This window comes from Camelus bactrianus, chromosome 25 (genome assembly GCF_048773025.1).
Source record: "Camelus bactrianus isolate YW-2024 breed Bactrian camel chromosome 25, ASM4877302v1, whole genome shotgun sequence".
Taxonomy (NCBI): Eukaryota; Metazoa; Chordata; class Mammalia; order Artiodactyla; family Camelidae; genus Camelus; species Camelus bactrianus.
This window is the reverse complement of record NC_133563.1, coordinates 32,798,356-32,821,034: the sequence shown is the minus strand read 5'-3', so window position 1 is coordinate 32,821,034 and position 22,679 is coordinate 32,798,356. Positions and strand designations below refer to the sequence as shown.

At 49.6% G+C, this 22,679-nt stretch overlaps 1 protein-coding gene across 5 annotated transcripts in view; it reads left to right on the top strand.

The window, feature by feature from the left end:
• The window catches only part of ZFAT (zinc finger and AT-hook domain containing), a 139,684-nt gene that overhangs the window by 75,825 nt on the left and 41,180 nt on the right, over nucleotides 1–22,679 (top strand). For 4 of the 5 annotated variants that reach the window (XM_074353115.1, XM_074353116.1, XM_074353117.1 and 1 more), the window contains 5 exons: nucleotides 1,542–1,629; nucleotides 3,024–3,143; nucleotides 3,426–3,575; nucleotides 5,243–5,416; nucleotides 21,509–21,597. In XM_074353115.1, coding sequence (XP_074209216.1) covers nucleotides 1,542–1,629; nucleotides 3,024–3,143; nucleotides 3,426–3,575; nucleotides 5,243–5,416; nucleotides 21,509–21,597 — 621 coding nt within the window. The remainder of the gene's footprint in view (nucleotides 1–1,541; nucleotides 1,630–3,023; nucleotides 3,144–3,425; nucleotides 3,576–5,242; nucleotides 5,417–21,508; nucleotides 21,598–22,679) is intronic. The other variant, XM_010972675.3, reaches the window with a different exon arrangement.

The window sequence follows — 22,679 nt, the reverse complement described above, 5'->3', positions numbered from 1 at the left end:
TATGCATATGTTACACATTTGTGGTTGTCTCATATTCTTTGTTTTTATCAGTTTTTTTTTTTCTATTTGCTTTTCAGTTTTGGAGGTTTCCACTGAGGTACCTCAAACTCAGAGATTCTTTCCCTCAGCTGGGTCCAGACTACTAATAAGTCCATCAAAGGCATTTTTCTATTTATGTATTTTTGATCTCTAGAATTTATTTGTTGATTGTTTCTGAAAATGTTCATCTCTTTGCTTTGCTTACATTGTCCAGCTCTTCTTGTATGTGTCTACTTTACCCATTAGAGCCCTTTGCATATTCATCATAGCTGTTTTAAATTTCTGCCCTGATAATCACGACATCCCTGCCGTGTCTGAGTCCTGTCCTGATGCTTTCTCTGTCTTCAGACTATGTTTTTTGCCTTTTGTTATGCCTTGTAATTTTTTCTTGATAGCTGGAGAGATGTCCTGGGTAAAGGAGCTGCTGTACATAGGCCCACTGTGGTGTGTCGGTAAGGTGTTGGGAGGGGAAGCGCAAGGTCATCCTGAGGTTAGGTCTCAGGCTTTGGTGAGCCTGTGCCCCGGACATGAACTTCACCAGTGCATTTGTCCTCCCCATTTAGGTGGGAAAAGATGACTGAAGTGGGCTGGGTTTGGGTACTTCCTTTCTTCCGTGAAGATGTGGCCTTCTCCCACTTGCAGGTCTCTGTCCAAGTCTCCCCTTTTCATAAGGACACTAATCATGTTGGATTAGGGCCTGTGACCTCATCTCAACTGGTTACATCTGTAATGGCCATATTTCCAGATAAAGTCACATTCTGTGGACTTCAGCATATGAATTTGTGGGGAACAGACTAACCCATCACACCCACCCTCTGAAAAATCATCACGTGACATACATAGCCTTGATGCAGGCTCGGGGAGGAAAGTGGGTGGGCGATGGCTTGGCATCCAAGGAAGCTTCTCGCCAGTGCGAGCATCGCACCGCAGGGAGTGGGGCTGCTGAGGCCAGCAGCGGCGCAGGGGGACCTCTTACCTGCAGCCTGGGTGGGACGGGGCCTTGGCGTGGCCGGAGGAGCCGGGGTGGGCATCCACACTCGGGTTCTGACGCTGGCTCTTCCTCGCAGACCTGGGGTTCATTGCCCTTGGCCTTGGTTTCTTAATCTGTAACAGCATAATAATAAGAGTGAGTCTCAGTAAAGTAACTTATACGCACACCATGCACCGAGCACTGGAGGGCAGAAGACACGGTGGGTCTGCACTGGTCTGTGCGCTGGACCTCGAGGCCGAGCCCTGCCCTCTCCTGGCTGGGCCACCTCCACAGGACCGTCATCTCTATGCCCCGTACCTCCCTCCTGAAAGGGAGGTGAGGCCATTGCCCTGCTGCCCTCGAGTTCCCTGGGCTGTGCGGGGCCAGGTGCAGGTTGCAGGCCAGGTGCTGGGACAGGTGCGGTGCGCATCTGGCTTTGACGGTGGTGGTGGTGGTGGTGGTGATGGTGATTTTTCCACAGAGCCTGAGTTTAAACAGGACAGTCCATTGATTATACTCTCTTTTTGTTAAGGACAAAAGGAGTTATTCTTGTCCTGTGTGTGAAAAGTCTTTTTCAGAAGATCGACTGATAAAGTCACATATCAAGACCAACCATCCCGGTAAGGGTATGCACTTTAGAGCGGGAGACTGATTTTCAAATGCTTATGTTTTTTAAAAAATGCAACATTATATTATCAACCGTATTAAATGAAAGTAAAAGAGGGATGAAGATATGAGTAAATTCAAGGGAAACAATCGTCTTTATTTAAAGCCTGGGAGGCTATGTAAGTTTTTGTTCATTTTATCCTCTTATCTGGTCTTCGGGTACGTCTCCCCCCATCTCACAGTTCCCCTCCCCCTTTTAGTATTAGCAGTGACAGCCTCTGGACGGGTCCTTATCCAGTGCGGACCCGACCGACTCCACTTCCCAGGCCGCCCCCAGCCCTCTCGTAGGTCCCTGAACTGAGGGGTGTGGGCTCCCTCCCAGGCCAAGGAGCCCGGTCAGTGGGAGTGACCGTCACTTTCATTGTCCTCGGCCCCTGAGCCCCCTGGGCGTCACCCCTGTCACTTTCATTCTCACCCCAGTGACACTGTTTCTTGGTTCTGCCCGGTTAATTTCTGTGTATCCTCTACATATTCCCTCAGAGCCTGCCCTGGGGGCCTTTGATGGCTCCCCCGACCCCCCGCCACCCATCCCAGTGCACTTCCCCCGTATTCTAGTCCCTGGTACTTTCCACCCACCTGGGAGCCTCGGGGCAGGGCTGCCACCGTTAACACCTCATCCCCAGAGCCCCGTGCCACGTGGCGCAGGGCCCGCGAGCACAGACACACGCTGCTTGTGGACGAGTGAGAAGCAGAGCAGCTAAGGCACTTCTCCTTTCGCCCGTGCCCCTCTTCTCTTCCTCTTTGTTTTCTCTCTGCTTCTCCTGTGAGGGAACTGACCCACTGATTAATCATGATTGTGGAGAAAAGTAAAGAAATGATGGAAGGACGCTAACACTCGTATTTTACTTGGAGTCGGACGGAGCCTTGAGGCCTTCACCTTCATGGGGATGTGTGGGTTACGTAATGCTCTGAACTGCTCAGTTCTGTCCTCCCCGTGTGACCCGTGTCCAGTGTGACTCGTGTCCAAGTGTGAGCCAAGGATGCTCATTTAGCTCCATCAACTTTTGCTCATTATTTTAAACTTTTTATTATAGAAAATTTCAAATGTATGCAAAATACATAACATGAGGAACAGCCATGTATCCATAACTCAGCTCCCACTCTTACCTACATGTGGTCAAACTTGTTTCATGAATTGACCCCCCGATGGTTTTTTTTTTTCTAAAATACTCTGAAGTATGTCCTGACATAATTTCCCCATAAAGAATCTTTAGAATGCATCTCCAACTAGTAAGGAATTTTTTAAACGTAACTACCACATCACCCTTAAGACAGTGTTAACAGTAGGTTCGGCTCGTATACGTCCTTTTAAAATGTCCCCATTGACACAAGATTTTCTCTTTTACAGTTGGATTGTTTGGATCGGGTTGTTATGTCACCGCAGTTTCTCGTGTTACATGGGACAGCCCACCCCCCGCTCTCTTCCCCAGGAGGCTGATCTGTTGGGAAGTTGGGGCTCTTCCTGCAGGTGGTCATGTTTTGCCTTTTTCTGAACGTTGCCTCGTTGACACTGTTTCTCCATCCCTCACATTTTATGTCAACGGACATTTAGATCTGAGACTGGATTAGACCCTGGTTTAACACTTTAGGCAGAAGTCCTGTCCCATGACGCACGAGGCGCATCTTAACCATTGTCTCAGACCTGCTAGGACTGGCCAGAGGGTCTGGGTTCTGTCATGAGGCTCCTTTGCATCTAACCTGAACCAAGGTTCTTTGGCTGCTTCCGGTTATCACCCTGCTTTTCTTCTAGAGGTTTCCATGAGCACCATTTCCGAGGTTCTCGGGCGGAGGGTCCAGCTGAAGGGGCTGATTGGGAAGCGAGCCATGAAGTGCCCGTATTGTGATTTCTATTTCATGAAGAATGGCTCAGACCTTCAGCGTCACATCTGGGCTCATGAAGGTGAGTGCTCCTCCGTCAAAATGGAGCGCTTTCTGGGATCTGGTGCTTCCTCTGGGGGTCCTGCAGGAGGAAGTGTGTCTCCTTGGCCCCTGCAGTTAGAATTTCCTTAGCACACTGAGAGAAGTGTCTGTCCGCCAGCTGAAATCAGTGATTTAAGTCATTACTCATTTAGTTGCAATTGCAGTGAGCAGAGGTGTGCAGCCGTTCGTGGCTCTTGCCGGAGTTGTAGTTTAATAAATCACCATGACACCTGTGCGGGGAGCCAGCTGCAGGAGGACAGGACCTCGCTGGCACCTCCCAGGCGGTCACTCTGGTGGCCTCCCCGGTGCTTTGTGGGATTCTGTTGTTCAGGTTGTGGAGAAAGAATTCAGAAGGTGAAGAGTTACGTGGAGACGGAGCAGGGGGAGGAGGGATGTAAGTTGTGCCTTTGGGGTGCTCGCCTGTGAAGGGAGGTGTGGGGCACACTCCGGGACTTTGGGAAGTTGGAGGTCAGGATGCTACTGGGGACAGCGGGCCACCGACTGTGTTTCTCCCCCCGGGGAAGGACGTGGCTCTCCTGGTGATCAGGCTCGGAGCCGTGACCCAGGGAGATCCCCTCCAGAGGTCCGAGTGGGTCCCTTCCTGTGAATTAGGAGTCCAGGTGCCGCAGGCAGGAAGACAAGCTGGCTCCCATGGGGGAAGGAGTATGTATTTTCTACAACATGGGATCAAACTAGCAGTTCGGGAGCTGACGGAGTAGGAACGTGGACCGGCAGAAGGAGCCGAGACTAAAGGCAAGGCTGGGGATACTGTTTCCTTGACCAGCATGTCTGTGCCTCGGCTCTGTGCCCTGGGTGCACCCTGCAGCCTTGTTAAAGCCTCGGCTTCCTCAGCTGCAAGGCCTCGGGTGGTGGGGATCAGGGCGGAAACGCTAGGCTCACTAGATCATGTCTGTTATGCCCCGCGTTCAGACACCGCTCCCCTCCCCCAGCAGCATGTCACACTGCGGGGACAGCCCTTTATATTGGACAGTGCAGCCGGGCCAGGGCGGCTCAGCTTCAAACCAGCCCTCGGTGTTTACTGCAAAGTAGGTCCTCGGGAGATGTCTGTGGAGCGAAGGAGCAGCCACGTGGTAGGATGCCCCGCCGTGAGCCGTTAGCCCAACAGCAGTGACGAGCGTTGTCAAGCTCTGCTTGTTTTATCAACTAAAACCTGCTCTCACCTCTGGTCCTGCACGCCTGACCCTGGGGACTTTTGTCATGGCCCTCGGTCACTTTAATTTCGGTCCGTTTAACTCAGTTCAGTTGAACTTAATGAACGTCTGCTGCTCCAACTGCTCAGGGGTCTGTGCCCTCAGATTCCAGACTGCAGGGAGGGGAGGGGTAAGCTGCTCACTGTTAAGTGCTGTGAACAGTGCAGTGGTAGAGGCAGGCAGGGTTTGGGTGCACTGAGAGGGACGCAGAGAATTTCACTGGAGGCCCAGGAGTAGAGGGCGTCCTAGTTGGACGGAAGAGCGCAGGTAGGTGCGTGGCGTGGGGACCAGCAGGTGCGCTGCTTTATTCAGATGGACGTGGAGGGGTGTGTGTGTGTGTGCACATGTGTACGTATATATTCCTTCAGATACACACACGTGCACACACACACATAACTGAATATATACGTGTATCTATCTTTTTCTCCCTCAATAGGGGTGAAGCCCTTCAAATGTTCTTTGTGTGAGTATGCAACTCGTAGCAAGAGTAACCTCAAGGCTCATATGAATCGTCACAGCACCGAGAAAACCCACCTATGTGACATGTGTGGCAAGAAATTCAAATCAAAAGGGACGCTGAAAAGTCACAAGCTCCTTCACACTGCTGACGGTGAGTGAGTGGCTCTGCAGTGAAGTTTTTTCCTCTAAAAGTGTGGTTTGCTGCTGACATCCCAAGTCCAGCAGAAATGGTGGCTGTGCCTGTAGGCAGGAAAGGACACATGGCTTTTGGAATTTCCATTCTGGAGGAGAGCAGAGGGGCCTCGCCTGCTCCCTCACTGCCCCGCGCTCAGTGCTGGAGCCCTGCCTGACCTCTGACCCCCGACCCCCACCAGGGCTCGCTAAACACTTGCTGCGCGCGTGCGGATATGTGTGTGCGCTTGTGGGACGCTGCTTCAGGGAATAAGGCAGCCTCGGGCTCCAGAGGCCTTGACCTGGGAGTCCCGGCCCTGTTCAGCCGCCCACCCCAACCCGAGCCTGACGGCCTTGCAGGGCGGCTGCGCTCACAGCTGGCCCGATGTTTCAGGTGGACGCCCTTCTTATCCAAGCTACCTCCAGGTTGTTCCACATTTAGTCCAAAATGGGACTCAGTCGAAAACGCAAACAGCTTTTGGGCAGGTGCGCCCCTGATCAAGCACACTGAGGTGGATTTCCAGCTTGGTTCCTTCGTGAGAACCATTGATGGAGTTCTTACCACCAGCTGTGCCTGGGGGTACGGGGTCAGTAGGAGCAGTTCCTGCCTTCACGGGGTTTCCAGTCCCGTGGGGAGCAGGCCGGAGTGGGCAGGTGGGTGCTGTGGTGGGAGGTGCTGGGAGCTCTGGGCAGGAGCGGGGTGGTCACTGGGAAAGTCACCCCCAGAAGGGCTGGATAGAGGACAGAAAGGCAGAACTGCACAATGGTTTTACGAAGACAGGCAGCTAAACCATAAAAGACCTTTAACATTTAAGATTTTCCTTTAAAACTCCAGTTGTGTGAGGGTCTTGTCAGTGTTCCATGTAATGCGATTAATAAACTATACTTACTGATACTGTTATTTCAGCACAGTTATGTATGAAAACTGGAGTTCACTATAAAAATTGAAGTGATCTCAACAAAGATGTTTGAGTTCAGAACGTGGAGGGCAGTCTAGCCATCTGCCTTTGTTTCGAGGTTGTTCTGGGGGACCCCATTGTATGTGCGGTCAGTTGAGCTTGAGAGGCTCAGTGGAGAAGCCAAATGCTTAGCTGGGATTCGTCCCAATTAAGAACCAGGACTTGTCTACAGCTGAGCAAAAGCCAGAGCCATGCTGTTCACACTTACGCAGTGTCCTGTAAGTTAAAAAATCCGTAATCAAAATAATTAAAAACACAGTGACAGTGAAGCAGTCCTGTCCTGAATAATGAAAGCAGTAAGTTGTGTAATTATTCATGAATTCTCCCATCTCCGCGAGCAACAAGCCTCACTGATATTTCTTGACTGGGTAGCACATTATTCACTGAAATCCCTAATAATACAGTGCTGGTTACAAAAAGCGGCTGTCCCCAGAGCCAGGGAGGTCTTGAGTGTCCCCTGGGCCGTATGGGCAGGGTCTGGAGGGCCTGGGAAGGGCGCTGTGGCCTCAGGCCGGCTCTGAGGTCTGGGCTCGGCCCTGAAAGGCTTTGAGAAGGTGGGACGTGCGTCTAGTGAGGGACGGTGGACAGGCCGTGGTGGGTGGTGGAGCGGTGGGTCGGGGTGAGTGCCAGTATAACCGCGGGCGTCACAGTGACACTCAGCCTGTCCTGCCCTGTCACTCCACTTGCTTCCCTGAGCTCTTCAGCAGGAAAAGGAAATTCAGGTGGACAAAAATGCGTGGTAGTCAAAGCAGTAACACAGCCTTCCCAGAAAAGGAAGGGCCCCGCAGGCATGTGAAATATTTTCTAACACAGCAGGAAATTTGCATCTCTTCTCTTCATTTTTTTTTTCCTGGCACTTTTGGGAGGATGAGGTGTTTGTAAAGTCACGTCTTGTTTTCAGGCACCCACCAGTCTGGGAAGAGGGGCATTGGGCATCAGGGTGACGAGGAGAGCAGTGGGAAGGGGCTGCCTCGGTGGGCTGGCTCTCCTTCTTCCCTTCTTGAGCCGTGGTTTTGTTATCCTGCAAAATAAGGACCTGAGACCTGAACATTTCTTGGTCTCTGTAGTCCTGATGCTCTGTGATTCTAGGAGGCAAGTGCCATGCGGACCACAGACCTGGAAACAGGAGATGCAGTATCGTTGGATGTGGTCCAGCTCTGAGGTGCCAGCTTCTTCCGTGGGGCCACCAGCGCTCCTTGCGTGTCTCTTTTGACACTTGCCGTGTCTCGTGTTTTCTCAAGAGCCAGCTTGGTACGTGGAGTCCCGGCTAGCAGACCGGCTGTTCTGACTCCACTGGTGACCTGTTCTGTAACTTTAATCAAACTACGGGCAGTTCTTTTCCTTTTTAATTTTAAAAAAGCTTTGAAAAAAGGTTAGCTACATCTCCTGCCCTGTTTTTGTAGTCCTCCTATTTTATTTTGCTGATTTCTGAGAGCTCTTTTTATCTCAGTGGTGTGTCATGTCGTGCAAATATTTCTCTCCAAATTATCCCCAGCTTTTCCGTTTTAAGGTATCTTTTTATATAGGTTTTATATAAAAGTTAAATAACTTAGCGTATTCAAACATATCAGCTGTTTTCTTTATGTTTTTTCCTCCGTAGTTTCTCTGCGTTAAAAGAAACCTTTCCCACCTTAAGGGAAAGTTCTTTTGTATTTTCTTCAAGTTCTGTTTCAGGGGTTTATGACATTTATGAACTGCAACGTCCTTGACGTTTATTTTGGTGTGAGGCCTGTGGCAGGGATCTTTGTTTCTAAACAGTTACCAGTTGACTCAGCATATTTATCGAAAAATCAGTCCTTTCCGTTTTGTTTTGAAATGCCAGAATTTCTCAGGATGTTGGGTATATTCTGAGATTTTGGTTTGTTACAGTGATATTTGTTCTCGTACATGGTTTTGTAAGATACTGTTTTAATAACTCTAATATTGTATGTTCAGATACTCCTTTTTCTTCTTTTTCCTTTTTATGGACATCTAGTTTCTTCTCATTTAATGACTATTTCACTGGATAAACTGGATGGCTGCGTGAGCCGTCTGACAGCACCTGAAACATGCTTTAAATTCCTCGGGGAGGTGTGTGCACCTCGATGAGGCTCTCAGCCTGTAACCATAGAGTTCGCTCTTTGCTTAGAAGCAAGCGTGGCTTTCAAGCCTGCCTGAAATTCTTGGGTTTTCAGCGCAGCTGCTGCATCGGCAGTAACTCAGTAGGTTGTGTGTGTCACAGAGAAGCTACGTGGAAGAGGTGGCGCTCGGGAGGCTTGAGTCACCGCCTGGTAGGATGACCTCAGTTAAATGGCTTCTCCGAGCCTCAGTTTCCCCCTCAGTAGAATGCTTGGATCTAGAATGAGTGGCTGCTTCATTCATGGCCTTCAGGTCTTTGCTCAGGAGAGCCTTCCCTGGCCCCTGTATGTGTATAAAATCTCAACACCCCACCAAACCATCCACACTCCCTGGTGTTTCTTATGCTTTTCTTCTTGGCTCATCTTTCCCTCGTGCACCGCGTAGTTTCCGTCTCTGCCACTGCGACGCTTCCAGCAACTGCTTCTCATCTTTTCCACATCTCTTACTATTTCTTCTTAGACCTGTCTTTCTCTAATAATATATATATATATATATATATTTTTTTTCCATGATATTCTATGTCTTCCACTAGACTGTAAGCTCCAAGCAAGGAATTTTTACTTACTGTATTGGTTTTGTTTTGTATCCCCACCACCTAAAACAGTGCCGGACTGGTAGTAGGTGCTCAGTAAATTTTTGTTGATTGAATGAGTGGGGGGGAGAAAAGGTACAGTGCCTTACACAAAGTGGATGGCATACAGTAGCACTTACAAGGACTAGTTATTTCCCAATATCATCTCCCTGATGGTTCTGTTAAATCAGATGCTTGTGAATTAGGTTATTTTAAATACGGTAAAGGAACTCACTATTAAATGAGTCTTCTTGGGTATCTTCTAATGAAGTAGAAAGGAACTGAGTAATTACTCTCTCCTCTACCTGCTTGCGAATCTGATTTTTCACATGCTTTGGCTTGCATAAAGTGATCTGTCCCTGTTTATTCATTCCTATTTCCCAAAGGAGCTCATTACTGTGCCTTGGATAAGACAGACCAGAATGGGCGAAGGTTTCTGTTAAAGAGGTTTGCCAGTCAATATGTACAAAGGGAGATACTGACCTATAAGGGGCCCGATTAAACCTTTCACATATGTGAGCCAACAGATGCAAGAACTTAATGCAAAAGTTACGCTGGTAACACATTTCTCCCCTTTTGATATTAAAGAGGGCCTAGACATGATGTTTGGTCTAGAGGTTTATCCTTGATTCTGCCCACCCAGAGCAGATGGGGAAGGCTAAATAGTGCCGTGTTTTTATGTTATGTAATCAAACAAGAATTCTCTACTCTTGAAGTAACAAGCTCTTTGAAGGCCGGTGCTAATTCCTTTGGGTCCCTCCCCCCGCAATTCCAGCCTGCCCTCCTACACTTGAGGTATGAAGTTTGCTGGTAAAATTTACAAAGAGGGATCATCCAAGCTTCAAGAACTCTTGTGTGTGTAACAGTTGGACAAGTGCAGAGCTGAATATGGAAATTAGGTCTGGCTGGAGGAAGTACCCCTCGTTCCCTTGCTTCTTCAATTTATAGTAAGAGATCCCAGGGCTCCACACTGAAGTATTCCAGGAGATCCAAGTAAGGAGTTTTTTTTTATCTCCTCTTTCTTCTGAAAAATACAGTCACTCTAGGATGAAGTAGCCCCACGTGTCCATAGTCTCTTTGCTTCCAAACACATACGTTCTAGAACCAGGAAGTTAAAAGACGATGGTACCTGAGCAACCAGATGGTTGATCTTACCAACTTCATTTCCCAGGCTTCTGGGAGACCGGTCTCTCCGAAGCATCCTTGTCCCTCATATCCTTCCTCCAACTTACTCCTGGAGAAAAGGGAGAGGGACCAGGGTGGGAGGGAGGCAGCTGCGTGAACACAGTAGGTGTCTGTGGCTTATCTTTAGGGCTGGTGTCTGGGTGATGGTTGGGAGAGGGAATGGCTGACTTCAGGACCCAGGAGCCCCATTTTTTATGTGCACCCAGTCTGGGGCCACCGAAGGCTCTTTCTCTAAGGCTTTTATAAACCATAAAACTAACTGAGCTCATACTATAAGGTCAACAGCTAGTTACTGAACAGTTAGTTCAGGCTGATACACAGACGTAAGTATTGGATGAGGCTTGGTTACCTAAAACTTCACCTGGGTGGAAGGGTCTCAGCTGCTCACATCTGGCACAGTGTCTGTGACTGTAACCCAGTTCTGGTCCCCTGCTCTTTCCTGGTCTCTTATCTGGCTCTGCCTTCTGTTCCTTTCCGTGTCTAACGCTGATCCACTCCTCCGTGGCTCAGAACTGATGTACTAATTACAGAGACTCATCGGTCTCTAAGCTGTAGTTGCTTCAAGTTCAGCTGTTGTAGTACAGAGGCATCTTAAACTATATTTTTATTGCTGTAGCTATTTCTGTTCTGAGCTGCCATTGCACAAATTACTGCAGATGCCAGGACTGTGACGATGTGTGCTTTGCAAAACGCCTGCTGCAAAATGCCCGCCGTGCCTCCTGCGGGGTGTTTTTCCCACTTCAGGTGGCAAACCCGCAAGTGCCGGGCCGTGTGGAGAGGCCGTAGTGCGGAGCGGGTGAAACCCTGGGCTCGCGAGGGCAGACCCAGCCCAGGGTGGAACCACCTCCTGCGTGAATGACCCTGAACGAGTGCTTCGTCGTTCCCTATCTGTAACCTGAGGGTGATGAAGTTTCCTGTGTATTTCCTCTGTATGGGGATGTATTCGTTTCCCATGGCTGCTATAACTACCACAAAACAACGTAAATTTATTACGTGACAGCTCAGGAGGTCAGATGTCTAAAATCGAGGTGTCGGCAGGGCTGTCTTCCTTCCGGAGGCTCAAGGGGAGAATCTGTTTCTTTAACCTACCTAGCTTCCAGAGGCTGCCTGTATCCTCCGGCTTATGAGCCCCCTTCCTCTCAAACCCTGCAGCATTGCTCTTCCCATCTGTCTCTCTGTCCCTCTGCATCTGTCCTCGCATCTGCTCTCTGAGTCTCACCCTCCCACCTCTCTTTTATAAGGACCTTTGCAATTTCATCAAGCCCACCTGGAAAATCCAGCCTAATTTCCTGTCTCAAGATCTTTAACTTGATCACATCTGCAAAATCCCTTTTGCATATAAGGTAACACTTACAGGTTCTGGGGATTAGGACCTGGATATTTTGGGGGGAGGGTGACCCCCAAATCAGCTGACCACAGTGGGGCTGCGGGAAGACGAACTGGGTTCCTATTGCGTGTGTCAGTACATTCTAAGTGTTAGTACGTGTCCCTGTTCCACCGGCGGTCAGGCTCCTCGTGCTCCCAGCCACCCTCGGCACAGTGTACAAAATGGGTGTTTGTAGCGATTCATCTACGTCATCTGTGTCCTTTAGGAAAGATCAAATTACTCTTCCCTCAAATATTCTTTCATTAGGAAGGGACAGTGCAATAGTTAATATTTAAAGAGTGTCAGTGTTGAAAAGGGTAAAGTCAGTTTTCTGAAAACTTTGCTTATGCAAAATATCACCTTTTCCCGTAAGACTGGATAAATAGTCATAAGAAGGCATTTTCACTTTTATGCCTCCAGATAGTGTTACTAGTAACAGTTTATATTTACGCAGATTTCTTTCTCTGAGTGTTTTAGTGCTCCTCCAAGTTTGAGGTACACAGAAAGGCTGATTTGGCAGGAATGATTTAATTTAGCAGGTATTTCAAACGCGTTGCCTTAGAGCAGAAGGAATTTTCCATCTCTGTCTTTCTTTGTGTGCTGATGGAATCCAAATGCCAGAAGACAAGGGGACAGTGTTATTTTCTTCTGATCGTTTAAGATTTGTCTGCCATCCCATTCCTCCCTGGTTTTATATAGAACTCTATTTAAAGGAACTAAACAGCTGGAACCATCCTCAGGGAAACTCATCAAGCAGACAAGGGTGTAGTAAGAAACAAAGGAAACCAGCAGGTGCTGTGTGTTTCCTTTTTTTTTGAAGTATTTTTTCCAGTTTGATTGAAATATAGTTCACATATAATGTTACATTAGCTTAAGATGTGCAGCATAATGATTTGATATATGTATATATCAAATGTGAAATGATTTCCGTAGTAAGTTTAGTTACCACCAATTACCTTACATGGTTAAACATTTTTTCTTGTGATGATTAAGTACTTTTTATTTTACTGAATATTTTTGACATATAGCATTGTATAAATGTAACGTGCATAGCATGTTATTTTGATGCATTTACATATTATAATATGATTGTCATAGTAGTGATATTAATCTCACTACGTAGTTACAGTGCAGTGTTAGTGTCTGTATTGATCATACTGTGGGTCAGATCACTTTGGCGTAAGAACTACTTAGTGTAAGTTTGTACCTTAAACAACAGCAATTTTCATCTGCTCCACTGTCCCCATTAACCACTATTTTTTTCCTGAGTTTGATTTTTAAGAGTCCACGTATAAGCGATACCAGACAAGACTTGTTTTTCTCTGCCTGACTTGTCTCCCTTCGCATCGTTTGCTCAGGGTCCATCCATGCTGTCAGAAACGGAGGATATCATCCTTCCTCGTGGCCTAATAATCTTCCCGTGTGTGTGTGTGTGTGTGTGTGTGTGTGTGTGTGTGTGTGTGTGTGTGTGTGTGTGTGTGTCTGGCCGTGGATGGGCACATACGTCGTTTCCGTGTCCTGGCTGTTGTGAACAGTGCTGCAGCAAACATAGGAACGTGCACATCTCACTGAAATCCTACTTTTATTTCCTCTGGGTATGTGCCTAGTAGTGGAATTGCTGGCTCAGGTGGTAGATCAGTTTCTAATTTTTTGAGGAACCTCATGGTTTTTCCCATGGCGATTGGACCAATTTACATTCCCACCAACAGTGCATAAGGGTTCCGTTCTCACCACATCCTCGCCAAGGTGCTGAGCGGGTCACAGGGCCAGGGCCCTTGTGTATCCCGGAGTGAGCCCCCCAGGCCGCCAGCAAGGCAAGTGAGGGCGACTGTCTTTATTGTGAGTAGCAGGGCCCCTCTCCTCTAATCTGGAGACTCTCCCGCCTGAGCACCGGGGCCTCAGCAAGGCAGGTGTCCGCCGGCCCCTGGCCCCGCCTTCTTGCGCACTCACCTTTCCTTCCAGAGCAGAAGGAAATTCAGTCCTGACCCTCCTGGGCTTGGGGTACCTCTCTTTGTCTAACTTGAGGCAGAATAATGGATTTCTGTTCTTTTTCTCCCATCTCCTACTTCCAAATCCTGTCCCCTCTACCTGACAGGACAGGCTGAGTACCTTTCTGCCTGAGTAAGACCTGAGTTGAGGGCCGAGCTCAGGATTGCCGGCCTCCAGACTGGGGCATCCCCCTATGTCTGGTGGTACCCGGTTCAGCCAGCATCCTGTCTCCAGGCGCAGCGAGTGCTCCACAGGTCAGAGGGCTTGTCCTGCAGCCAGCTGGCCATGAAATACTGGTGGAAGAGCTCAAGTTAGAGAAACAGACTCCTCCCAGAAGAAACCTGAAAACAGAGAAAGAGTCTGCAAAGGTGGTACCTCACCCTGTGAGGGATGAGCAGAAGTAATAGAGGTTTCCACCCCCCCAGCTTCCCGTCTTTGAAGGGAGGTTGTACCAGGTCACACACTTTGAGGGAGACAGGAGCTGGCGGTGAAACACTGAGCTTCCAGAACGAGCTGCAGTATCTGCAGTGGAAATCTCCAGTGAGCCTGGCACTCAGAGATGCCTGACTGAAAATCACCAGGACGGAGAATGCTGAGCGTGGCTTTTTCCTTACCACCTGCGGCAGCGGTCAGCATCAGCCACAAACTGCCACGCAGTCTGCAGACTTTATCTTGAACTGCCTGACACATCTTTTCTTTCTTGAACTAATTTGATGCCAGTTCCTGAGTCCCTTCTGGGGAAGGTAACCTGACTGTTTTGTTCTTGCATTGTTGTTTTTTCACCTTTTTAAAATTAATGTATCACACACCTACAAACAAGTGCAGGCCAATGGCTTATCAGCCATGTAGCCATGCCCAGGGCAAGACGCGGCGTGTCACCATCCCCTCGGAAGGCCTCCTCACCCGCCCCCCGAGCTGCTGTCGCTGAATGACTGCTGCCCGGACTTCTCACCCTGTGACGTGATTTCTCCCGTCTTTGAACTTCATGTAAATTGATTCCTGTAAACATGCTCTTCTGTCTCTGGCTTCTTCCTTTTCACATTAAATCTGTAGGGTTCATCTAGGTTGCTGTGATTTTGACGTTTAACATCTGGGCCTCTGGATGAACTTAGAAGTTTCATAAGTAACTGAGATTCTAAATTCTGTAGTTTGTAACCGGGAAGACGTTGTTCCTGCAATTAGCGCTTTTCGCTGTGCCAGTGTTTTTGCAGTAAGCGTGGAGCGCTTTCCCCCGAGGAGTGTTTCTCCAGAAGGTAGGATGACTCAGCTTTCTTTTTCCCTCCTTACTGGCAAGAATTGGCTCAGAATGACTTTCAAGTGTTCAGAAAGGTTAAATCCTGACTCAGAAGATGAGAAATGACCACGCCTGAGATAATTCTTAAAATTTGGCCACAGTCTTGTCTTTGTAAAGAAGAGGGGCACAGATGCCTGGTGGAAAATCACCCCCAAATCAGTGTACAGACATCAAGGTGAGCGATGTTTTAAAAGACAGTGAGCTCTTTTGAACTTCAAGTTTGGGAACCACTGATACCACTTTGTGATTCCCTGTTGAAAGACCTGTCTTCCAGACTGTGTGCAGGAGCGAATGGGGTGAAACCTCCCCGCCTTCCAGGGATGGATGCTAATTCATCTGAAATGCTCTTCTGTTGTGCAGAAAACACTGGAACCACACTCACAAATATCTACCCCCTTCCTACAAGTGTGTCCACAATTCTATCACCCAACAAGTGTTATTCTTTTTAAAATTCTTTTTCAATCTTTAGTCATGTTCATATGGAATGATTGCATAGTTGTGGTTACAGGATAAATATTACTCTCCAGCTTTAAAATGAATAGTGTAATTATTTTTGTTGCTGCAGAGGCCGTGAATAGCACATGTAAGAGTTGCACGGCGCTCCGTTGAGGCGGTGCCCCCTGAGGTACACAACCACTCCCTGACTTGGGGACAGTGCATTGCTTTCTTTTTTCCTCCATTATGACAGCTTCTGTTTCAGGGAACCTCTTCTTGCATATAAACTTCTCCTTCTTTTGAATTAGTTCCTTAGGACACATTTCCAGAAGCAGGATGGCTGTTTCATTTTGATGGTTTTAATCGTACGGTGTGCTGCCAACTTACCTCTCAAAAAATTGTACCAGAAACATGAAAGCATTCTAGCCAGGCTCTTTCATTTTTAGCGTCACGTGCTTTTTTTAAAAGAAGTTCAATTTCTTTGTTTAATGAGTATCAAATCTTACCGCTTTATTATACTTTTTAGTTATTTGGTAACTCATAAAATCAAACAGGCAAATTAGAGGATTAGATGGATTAGATGAGTCGCGTGCATAAGGGATCTGTAACGCTGACTGGTTCAGTGCGCTGTGTATAATTACTTGCAGTCATTGGACTTCTTGTGATTAATTTAATCAGATTTAATCTTCTCTTGAGTGAATTGTTTGTTCATGTCCTTTTTTATGTGTTTGCTTTTAGGGGTCTTGGCATTTTATATTCACGCATTCCCTGATTCATTCAACAGCTCTATCTGTTGGACTCTTGGTTGCAGTTGACAGGAACTCATTTGAGGTCACTGAAGCAGCAAAGGGACATTGATTGAATCTTATGGAGACTCGGGATCCTGGTGTTTTGGGTTACTCCTTCACAGACCTCACCTCCTCTTTTTGTGGCTGGGTCCCCATCATCCTTTTATCTCAGCTTGACTGTAGCTTCCACACAAGAGGCCTTCTCTGACTGCCCAGCCCCACGGCCCCCCATCCTGTGCCACGTCGCCCCGTCCATTTCCTTGGTAGCAAGTTCTAATTTGTAGTGATTTATGTGTGTGTTTGCTTCTCGTCCACACAGGCCACGGGCTCCAGGAGGGCAGGGGCTCTGTTGTCTGTCTGCCGCCGTGCTCTGGGGTCAGGCCTGGTCCCCGCCTGAACATCTTCATCGCTCACCTTTGCTCCTCTCTGCCTCCTTCCTTCTGATGTTGTCTGTCTCTCTTTGCAGGCTGGTTCCTTTACTGGTTTCATCCGCAGGGCGGAAGTCTAATGACCAGTAGCTCCTGAGTAATGTGCTTCTGTCCCGATTCCTGGCTCAGATTCCTGGCTCAGCTTGGGTCCCTCATCCCCCAAGGTCCAGTCCCTGCAACTGGGTGTGGAGGGATGGTGGGCAGGGCCACCTCCGCGGCTTCTGTTTGCCCTGTGTAGTCCTGGTGACTGCGGGGAGGGAAAGGGGGCTGGGCTGTGCAGACATCCTGTTGGGACGCTCCTATAACTTGCTGTTAGCCTCACAGCCAGCATGCGCTCACTGCCAAGCACAAGGACATGGAATGAGAAGTGTCCTCTCCCTGTCCCCAAAGTACCCGCAACCCAGCGAGGGCACCAGGCGGACCAACCAGAGAGGCAGCAGTGAGCCACGTGGGTGATTAGATGCCTTGGGCAATACAAACAACAACCAAAGCAAGGCCCCCAAAGCTCTCCCTGTCGTGAAGCTAAACAATTAGCAAGAAAAATCAATAAAATGTAGGCTGCACTACAACTGAGATATGAAAATCTCTCAAATATTGAGAAAACTGACATATGAAAATATGAATCTGACGCGGTTCGATTCCAATAGGAAATTGTTATCAGATGAGGAATGTCAAAAATGAATCATTAAAGGAGGATGGGGACAGTGACCCTAATGGGACGGTCATGGAAGGGAAACGAGCCCCCGGAGCATAGAAGGGCACCCCAGCCCTGGGAACAGCAAGTGCAAAGGCCGAGAGGTGGCCTGGGTGTACTGCGTCCCCCGGGCTGGGGAGAGAGGGGGTGAGGGTGGTGCCTGAACGCAGGGAGGTGACGGGGAGCCACGCCTTGGAGGCGCCTGCCGGCCGTTGTAAGGTGGTGGAGGTGTGCGCTGGGTGGCGACAAGGCCGGAGCGGCTGCCGGGGGGCAGGGTGATGAGGTTGGCCTTCTACAGCCTCTTTGATATTGTAAGTTACTTACATGTTAGCATTTCCCCTTCTTTTTGTGTTCTTTCTATTTAAGGAGTATTATCTCAGGCTCGCTTAATTAGACCTATTCCTTGGATTGTCCCCGAGAATGTCAGGGAGGTCACAGTGATAGGATCTGAGGGGGGCTGCTGCCATGGCTGTGGTGAAGGGTCCACTGCCAGGTCACCTGCACGTACCCCAGCCTCCTCTCTTGGGGGCTACTTTTCGGATGCTTGTCACCTAGTGTCTGAGACCATCCTTGCCGCAGGCGGAGGCTACCTCCCCATTTTTCTAGCGGGGCCGCTGAGCAGTGGAGAAGAGCCGCAGGCCCCACAGGGTGGGCTGGACAGAGCCTGAGGGAGAACGCCCCTCCCCCGCCTCCTGTGCTTCTTGGGGCCGCCGTTCTGTGCGACAGACAAGCCTCCGTGTGTGTGTGGCTCAGATGCGCCCTTGCTGTTGTAAATTCTTTGTTCCCTTTAGGGAAACTGTGTCATGCCCTCACTAGCTGGGAGGACTCTCATGTAGTGGCTGTGAACAGGGGCTTTGGGTCTGCATCCAGGCTCTGCCACCGGCCACTTCATAACCTGGCAAGACGCTCGGCTTCCTGTCCCTCGTTCCTCATGCTTAAGGGGGTACCACTGCCCCTCCCCAGGCTCTGGGCGTCATGGGCATCCCGGATCCTAGCACAGCTGCTGACGGCCAGCGGCTCAGGAAGGAGAGCTAGCGGGCATTTGTGTGAAAATGAAGTAAGTTATTTAAAAAATCCACCTCTTTTTTCCTTTGTCCTCATTCCTTTCTTTTCCTGGGCTGCTCTGGAGCTCACACCTATACCGCCTTTTGATGTTCCGTCCCAGCCCTTTGAGGTCACTGTAACCTTGGGTAAATTCTGCGTTTTCTAGCCAAGCCTCCCTGTAATTCTCAGGAGTATCTTGATAGAAAACAGTCTGATGGTCTCAAATCGCTGCTTTTTTATGATGAGTCATGCATCTCTCTTGCATTATTTTAATTAGGCAGCGAAAGATTATGACAAGCGCTCTCCCAGGCCTGTGTGGCGGGGGCTGTGAGTGGCTGCTGAAAACACTTGTAATATTTATTGCCCGGGCACTGACCCCGCGTCAGGGAGGGCTGTTAGGAGCTGCCTTCTTTCCCTGTCTCCGGCAGAGCCCTGGGATCATATCCATAAAAGGCTGACTCTGGATCTCAAACGAGAGGATTCCATTTATTCATTTCAGGCGCTAATCATTTTCAGCACTTAACCTCTAACTCTTTGATCCAAGTGTGTTGGTAGTGAGTGAAAATATTTATCAAGCTGGAGAGTGGTTTTATCATCTTTCCTTCCCTGCACTGTGGCGGCGGGGAACCCAGACAGTGTGTTGCTCAGACTGCCTGGCCCAGTAGTGATTTATTTGGGCGAGTCACAAACCAGTGGAGAAGTCGGGGTGGCCAAGATGACTTAGAAGATGTGTAGATACATGGCCTTCTGTTTGTAAGATGATACTGTGGTTGAGAGAAGGTGTTAACTGCTCTCTAATTATGACTTAGCTGCCTTACACATGGAAGAGTTTTCCCCATACTTCGGATGCAGACTTAGTAGCATCTAGAATTTGGGGGTCATTCACCTGGCGTGAGAGATGCCATCGCAGTATTAACATGTCTGTATTATTGTTTCCCTTCTGCTGCTGCTGTTGAAAGTGTTATTCACATAAGCTGTGCAAAATTTCCTTTTTGTTTCTTGCCCAGTTCAGTTTCGTCAGATGCACAGCATATGTTCAGCATGTGCCGTGCACTCGGGCACTAGGAGTGTCAAGACGAGTAAGCCCTGGTTCCTGCCCGTGGGCAGCCAGGGCCCAGACAGAGGGCCTGGAGAGGGTGTGTAGGGGCCGCAGGGGGCTGGCTCTGAGCCCGGTTATGCCAGAGATGTTGTTCAACTTGAGTTTTGAGTTAAAGTGAAGAATGACCAGATGCCAAGAGATGGTGCATCCCAGTCATGGAAAATATTAGCAGAGGCTCAAGGCTCTAAGGCTGCAAAGTCAAAACTGGAAGTCAGAGAGAGGAGTCGGAAGGGGAGAGTTAGTTCTGCTTCTGGGCTCTTCTGTGCCATGCTCTGGAACTTCAGCTTTGCTCTGTGGCTGGAGTCGCTGGTGGGTTATGCAGGGAGGGCTGTGGGCAGGTTTATGTGTTAGACTGTGGATGGAGGTTGGGGCATCAGGATGGACGGATGGATGACGGATAGGGTGGGTGACAGATGGATGGGAAGGTTACTTGAAGGCAAGGAAATCAGTTCAAATGGCTTTTGCCATTCTCCAGAAAAGAGATGAGAAAGGCCTAAACCAGTGTGGAGGCTCTAGTATCAGAGAAATAGAGAAATATTAGGGGTTGAAATCAGGTGCTGAAAAAATGAGGTGAGTGAAGTTAGGGTCATGGAGATGTTGAGGGAGGCTGCTAGGTCTCGGAATTGGGCGATCAGGTGGGTGATGAACTAGGAAGGCTGGAGGCGGAACCCATTTGATGGGTAAGATAATGAGTCCAAATTAGGACATTTGTGACAGCTGAGCAACAGTCCAAGCAGATCGTTGAACACTCGAATCTCAGGTCCAGAGAAGGGTAGAAAATGTAAAGGTCTGAGTAGAAGATGTAGACTTTGACATCAAAGGTTTACAGAAGCCCAAGGGGACCACTACCTGCAAGGATGCCTGTCGAGGGATGAGGATGGGAGCGTGGGCTGGACCACCATGGGACATCAGTGAATAAAAATGCAGATGGGAGAGAACGTCTCAAGGGTACTCGGAACAAACAGAGAGGCCAGAGAGGCAGCCGTGGTGTGGGTTTTGAGGAGCAGAGGACTTCCCAAGCATGGCCTGTTAGCAGAGCCACGGGGAGTGGAGTCCCGTAAAATGAGGACTGAAATCCCCCATTGGCTGGGCATCGTGGAGGTCACTGGTTACCTTGGTGAGAGAGGTTCTGGGTGTGCCGGTGTCTTCAGCTAGTTTTCGGTGGGCTCAGGAGTGAATAGGAAGGGGTCTTGGGGGCTGGAAGGGACGTGGGTCATGAAAACATGTAAACAAGTTGTCACCTGGATGTCTGAGAAAGGAAGGGGGGAGAGGTCCCCGGGAAGGAGCGGTGCTTCTGTGGTGCCACATGCAGGGACTGTGGTCCTCGTTCCCAGAGGAGGCTTGGAAGCCATCAGAAGTTACAGGTGAACATGACTGCTGTAAGAAGTAGGTCATAGTATATTTGGTTGCACATTTGTATTATTGCAAATTGAGGTTTTAGTCATGCTAATCAGGGTTCTTCTTTTAAATGTAGCCTGACCCTTACCTCCATTGATTTAACGCGTGGGCTTGTTTAATCACATTACTGAATGTTTACAAATTGCTAAAACATTAATCCTTTCAAAAGGGCAACGTTTTACATTTCTCTGTCATTTTCTGTTTTAGCATCCTCTCAAATCTGCCTTTTGTGCTCCTCCCAGAGTTGGGGGTTCCAAAACACAGACCTGTTCTCTTGCTGAATGGCATTCTGCAGGTTCTCTTGGCTCTTGGGGTAGCGTGTACATTCCTAGGGAGATGCTGCGGGCCCTTGGTGTCCAGCCCCCCAGCCTCTCCCGGGTCAGCTCTTGAGTCCCCAGACATCACACCTTAGGTCCGGGAAGGAGGACCCAGCTGCTCCCCTTTCCTGCCCACGCTGGCTGGGGTCTGTACCCCTGTGCTCTCACCCCCGTGCACCCCTCTCCGTGGTGCCTTTCCTCTCAGCTGGCACAGCCTGATTCTCTCTTTAGGAGCCGGCTCGGGTGTCACTGCTCATGGGACGCCCCCGGCTGCCCTGTGTCTGTGTGCTTCCTGGGCTCCAGACGGCACGGTGCGGCTTTGTGCCTCATTCACACTCCACTCACACGCGGGGACTGTCAGCTCACTTCCTTCTCCCTTCTTTGCAGGGAAGCAGTTTAAATGCACCGTGTGTGACTACACGGCAGCCCAGAAGCCACAGCTGCTGCGGCACATGGAGCAGCACGCCTCCTTCAAGGTAAGGGGCTCGGCGTGCGAGCGGCCTCCCCGTGGGCGGCACACCGCTTTCAACAGGCAGCCGGGAGAGGCCTTCTGTTGTTCGGGGTCTTCCCTCCCCTCCCGGGCCCTCCGAGCCGGTACCCGTGGAGTCCGGGGCACAGCTCGGCGGACTGCGAGCTCTCTCCCTGTGCAAGTGTAGCGCTTCTCAGTCCTTTGGGAACCGAGTCTGGGAACAGCGTGTAAGATGCAGGCTAGAGAAAAGGCACGCTCTTGCCGTGAAAAACGAGTGATTTAGAGCAAAGAGTCCGTGTGTTAAGGCCGAGTGTGCGCGCTGTCCGCTGGGGACTGCCTCAGGCAAATCCGCGACACGGCAGGCCTGGGGATGCCCGGCTGGCGGGCGGTGCCCGCGGAGCGCCCGCCGCGGCGCCACGTGCAGCAGGGACTCCAGGACCGCGACTCGCCTCATCCTTGTAATAGCGCCAGTTGATGTTCGTTTAATGTGATATCCCCTCGGCCACTGCTCCTGGTGCAGTTATCGACAACAAGAACTCTGGTCCAGTGATTTTGTTTAGTAAAAAATTTTCTGCTCGGCATTTGGCAACTTGACCCTTAAAATCGCTAAGTCCCAGAGCGCGGTAGGACGTGGAAGGGACTGTGGGTCACCACACTCAGAGGGGCATTTATTGAACGTCTGCTGTGTGCCCGCCTTGTGCCAGGAACTTCACAGCCCTCAACTCTGATCTTTGCGTGTAGATATCATTGCCCGGATTTGCCTCGGGGAAGTTAAGTGACCCCAATGAGTCCTTCCTCGACGCCCTTATCCACAGGCTTCTGCTGTCATTATAATAGCGGCCAGCCTGTGCTGTCACCCCTTCTGAGGTGACGAGGACCCTCCCCATTGACAAGCTCATCTGACGCTCAGAGCAGCCTTGGGATGAGGTCACATGATCTCCTCTTGTGGTTAAGAAACCGTGTGGCTCGGAAGGATACGGGCAGATGTGCTTTAGTGGTCCAGGAAGTGAGGGAGCGAGAATCCCAGGCCTGAGCGCCTCTCCCTGCATCTTCTCAGTCACCCGTCGTGGGAGGAAGGGGGCCCCGGGA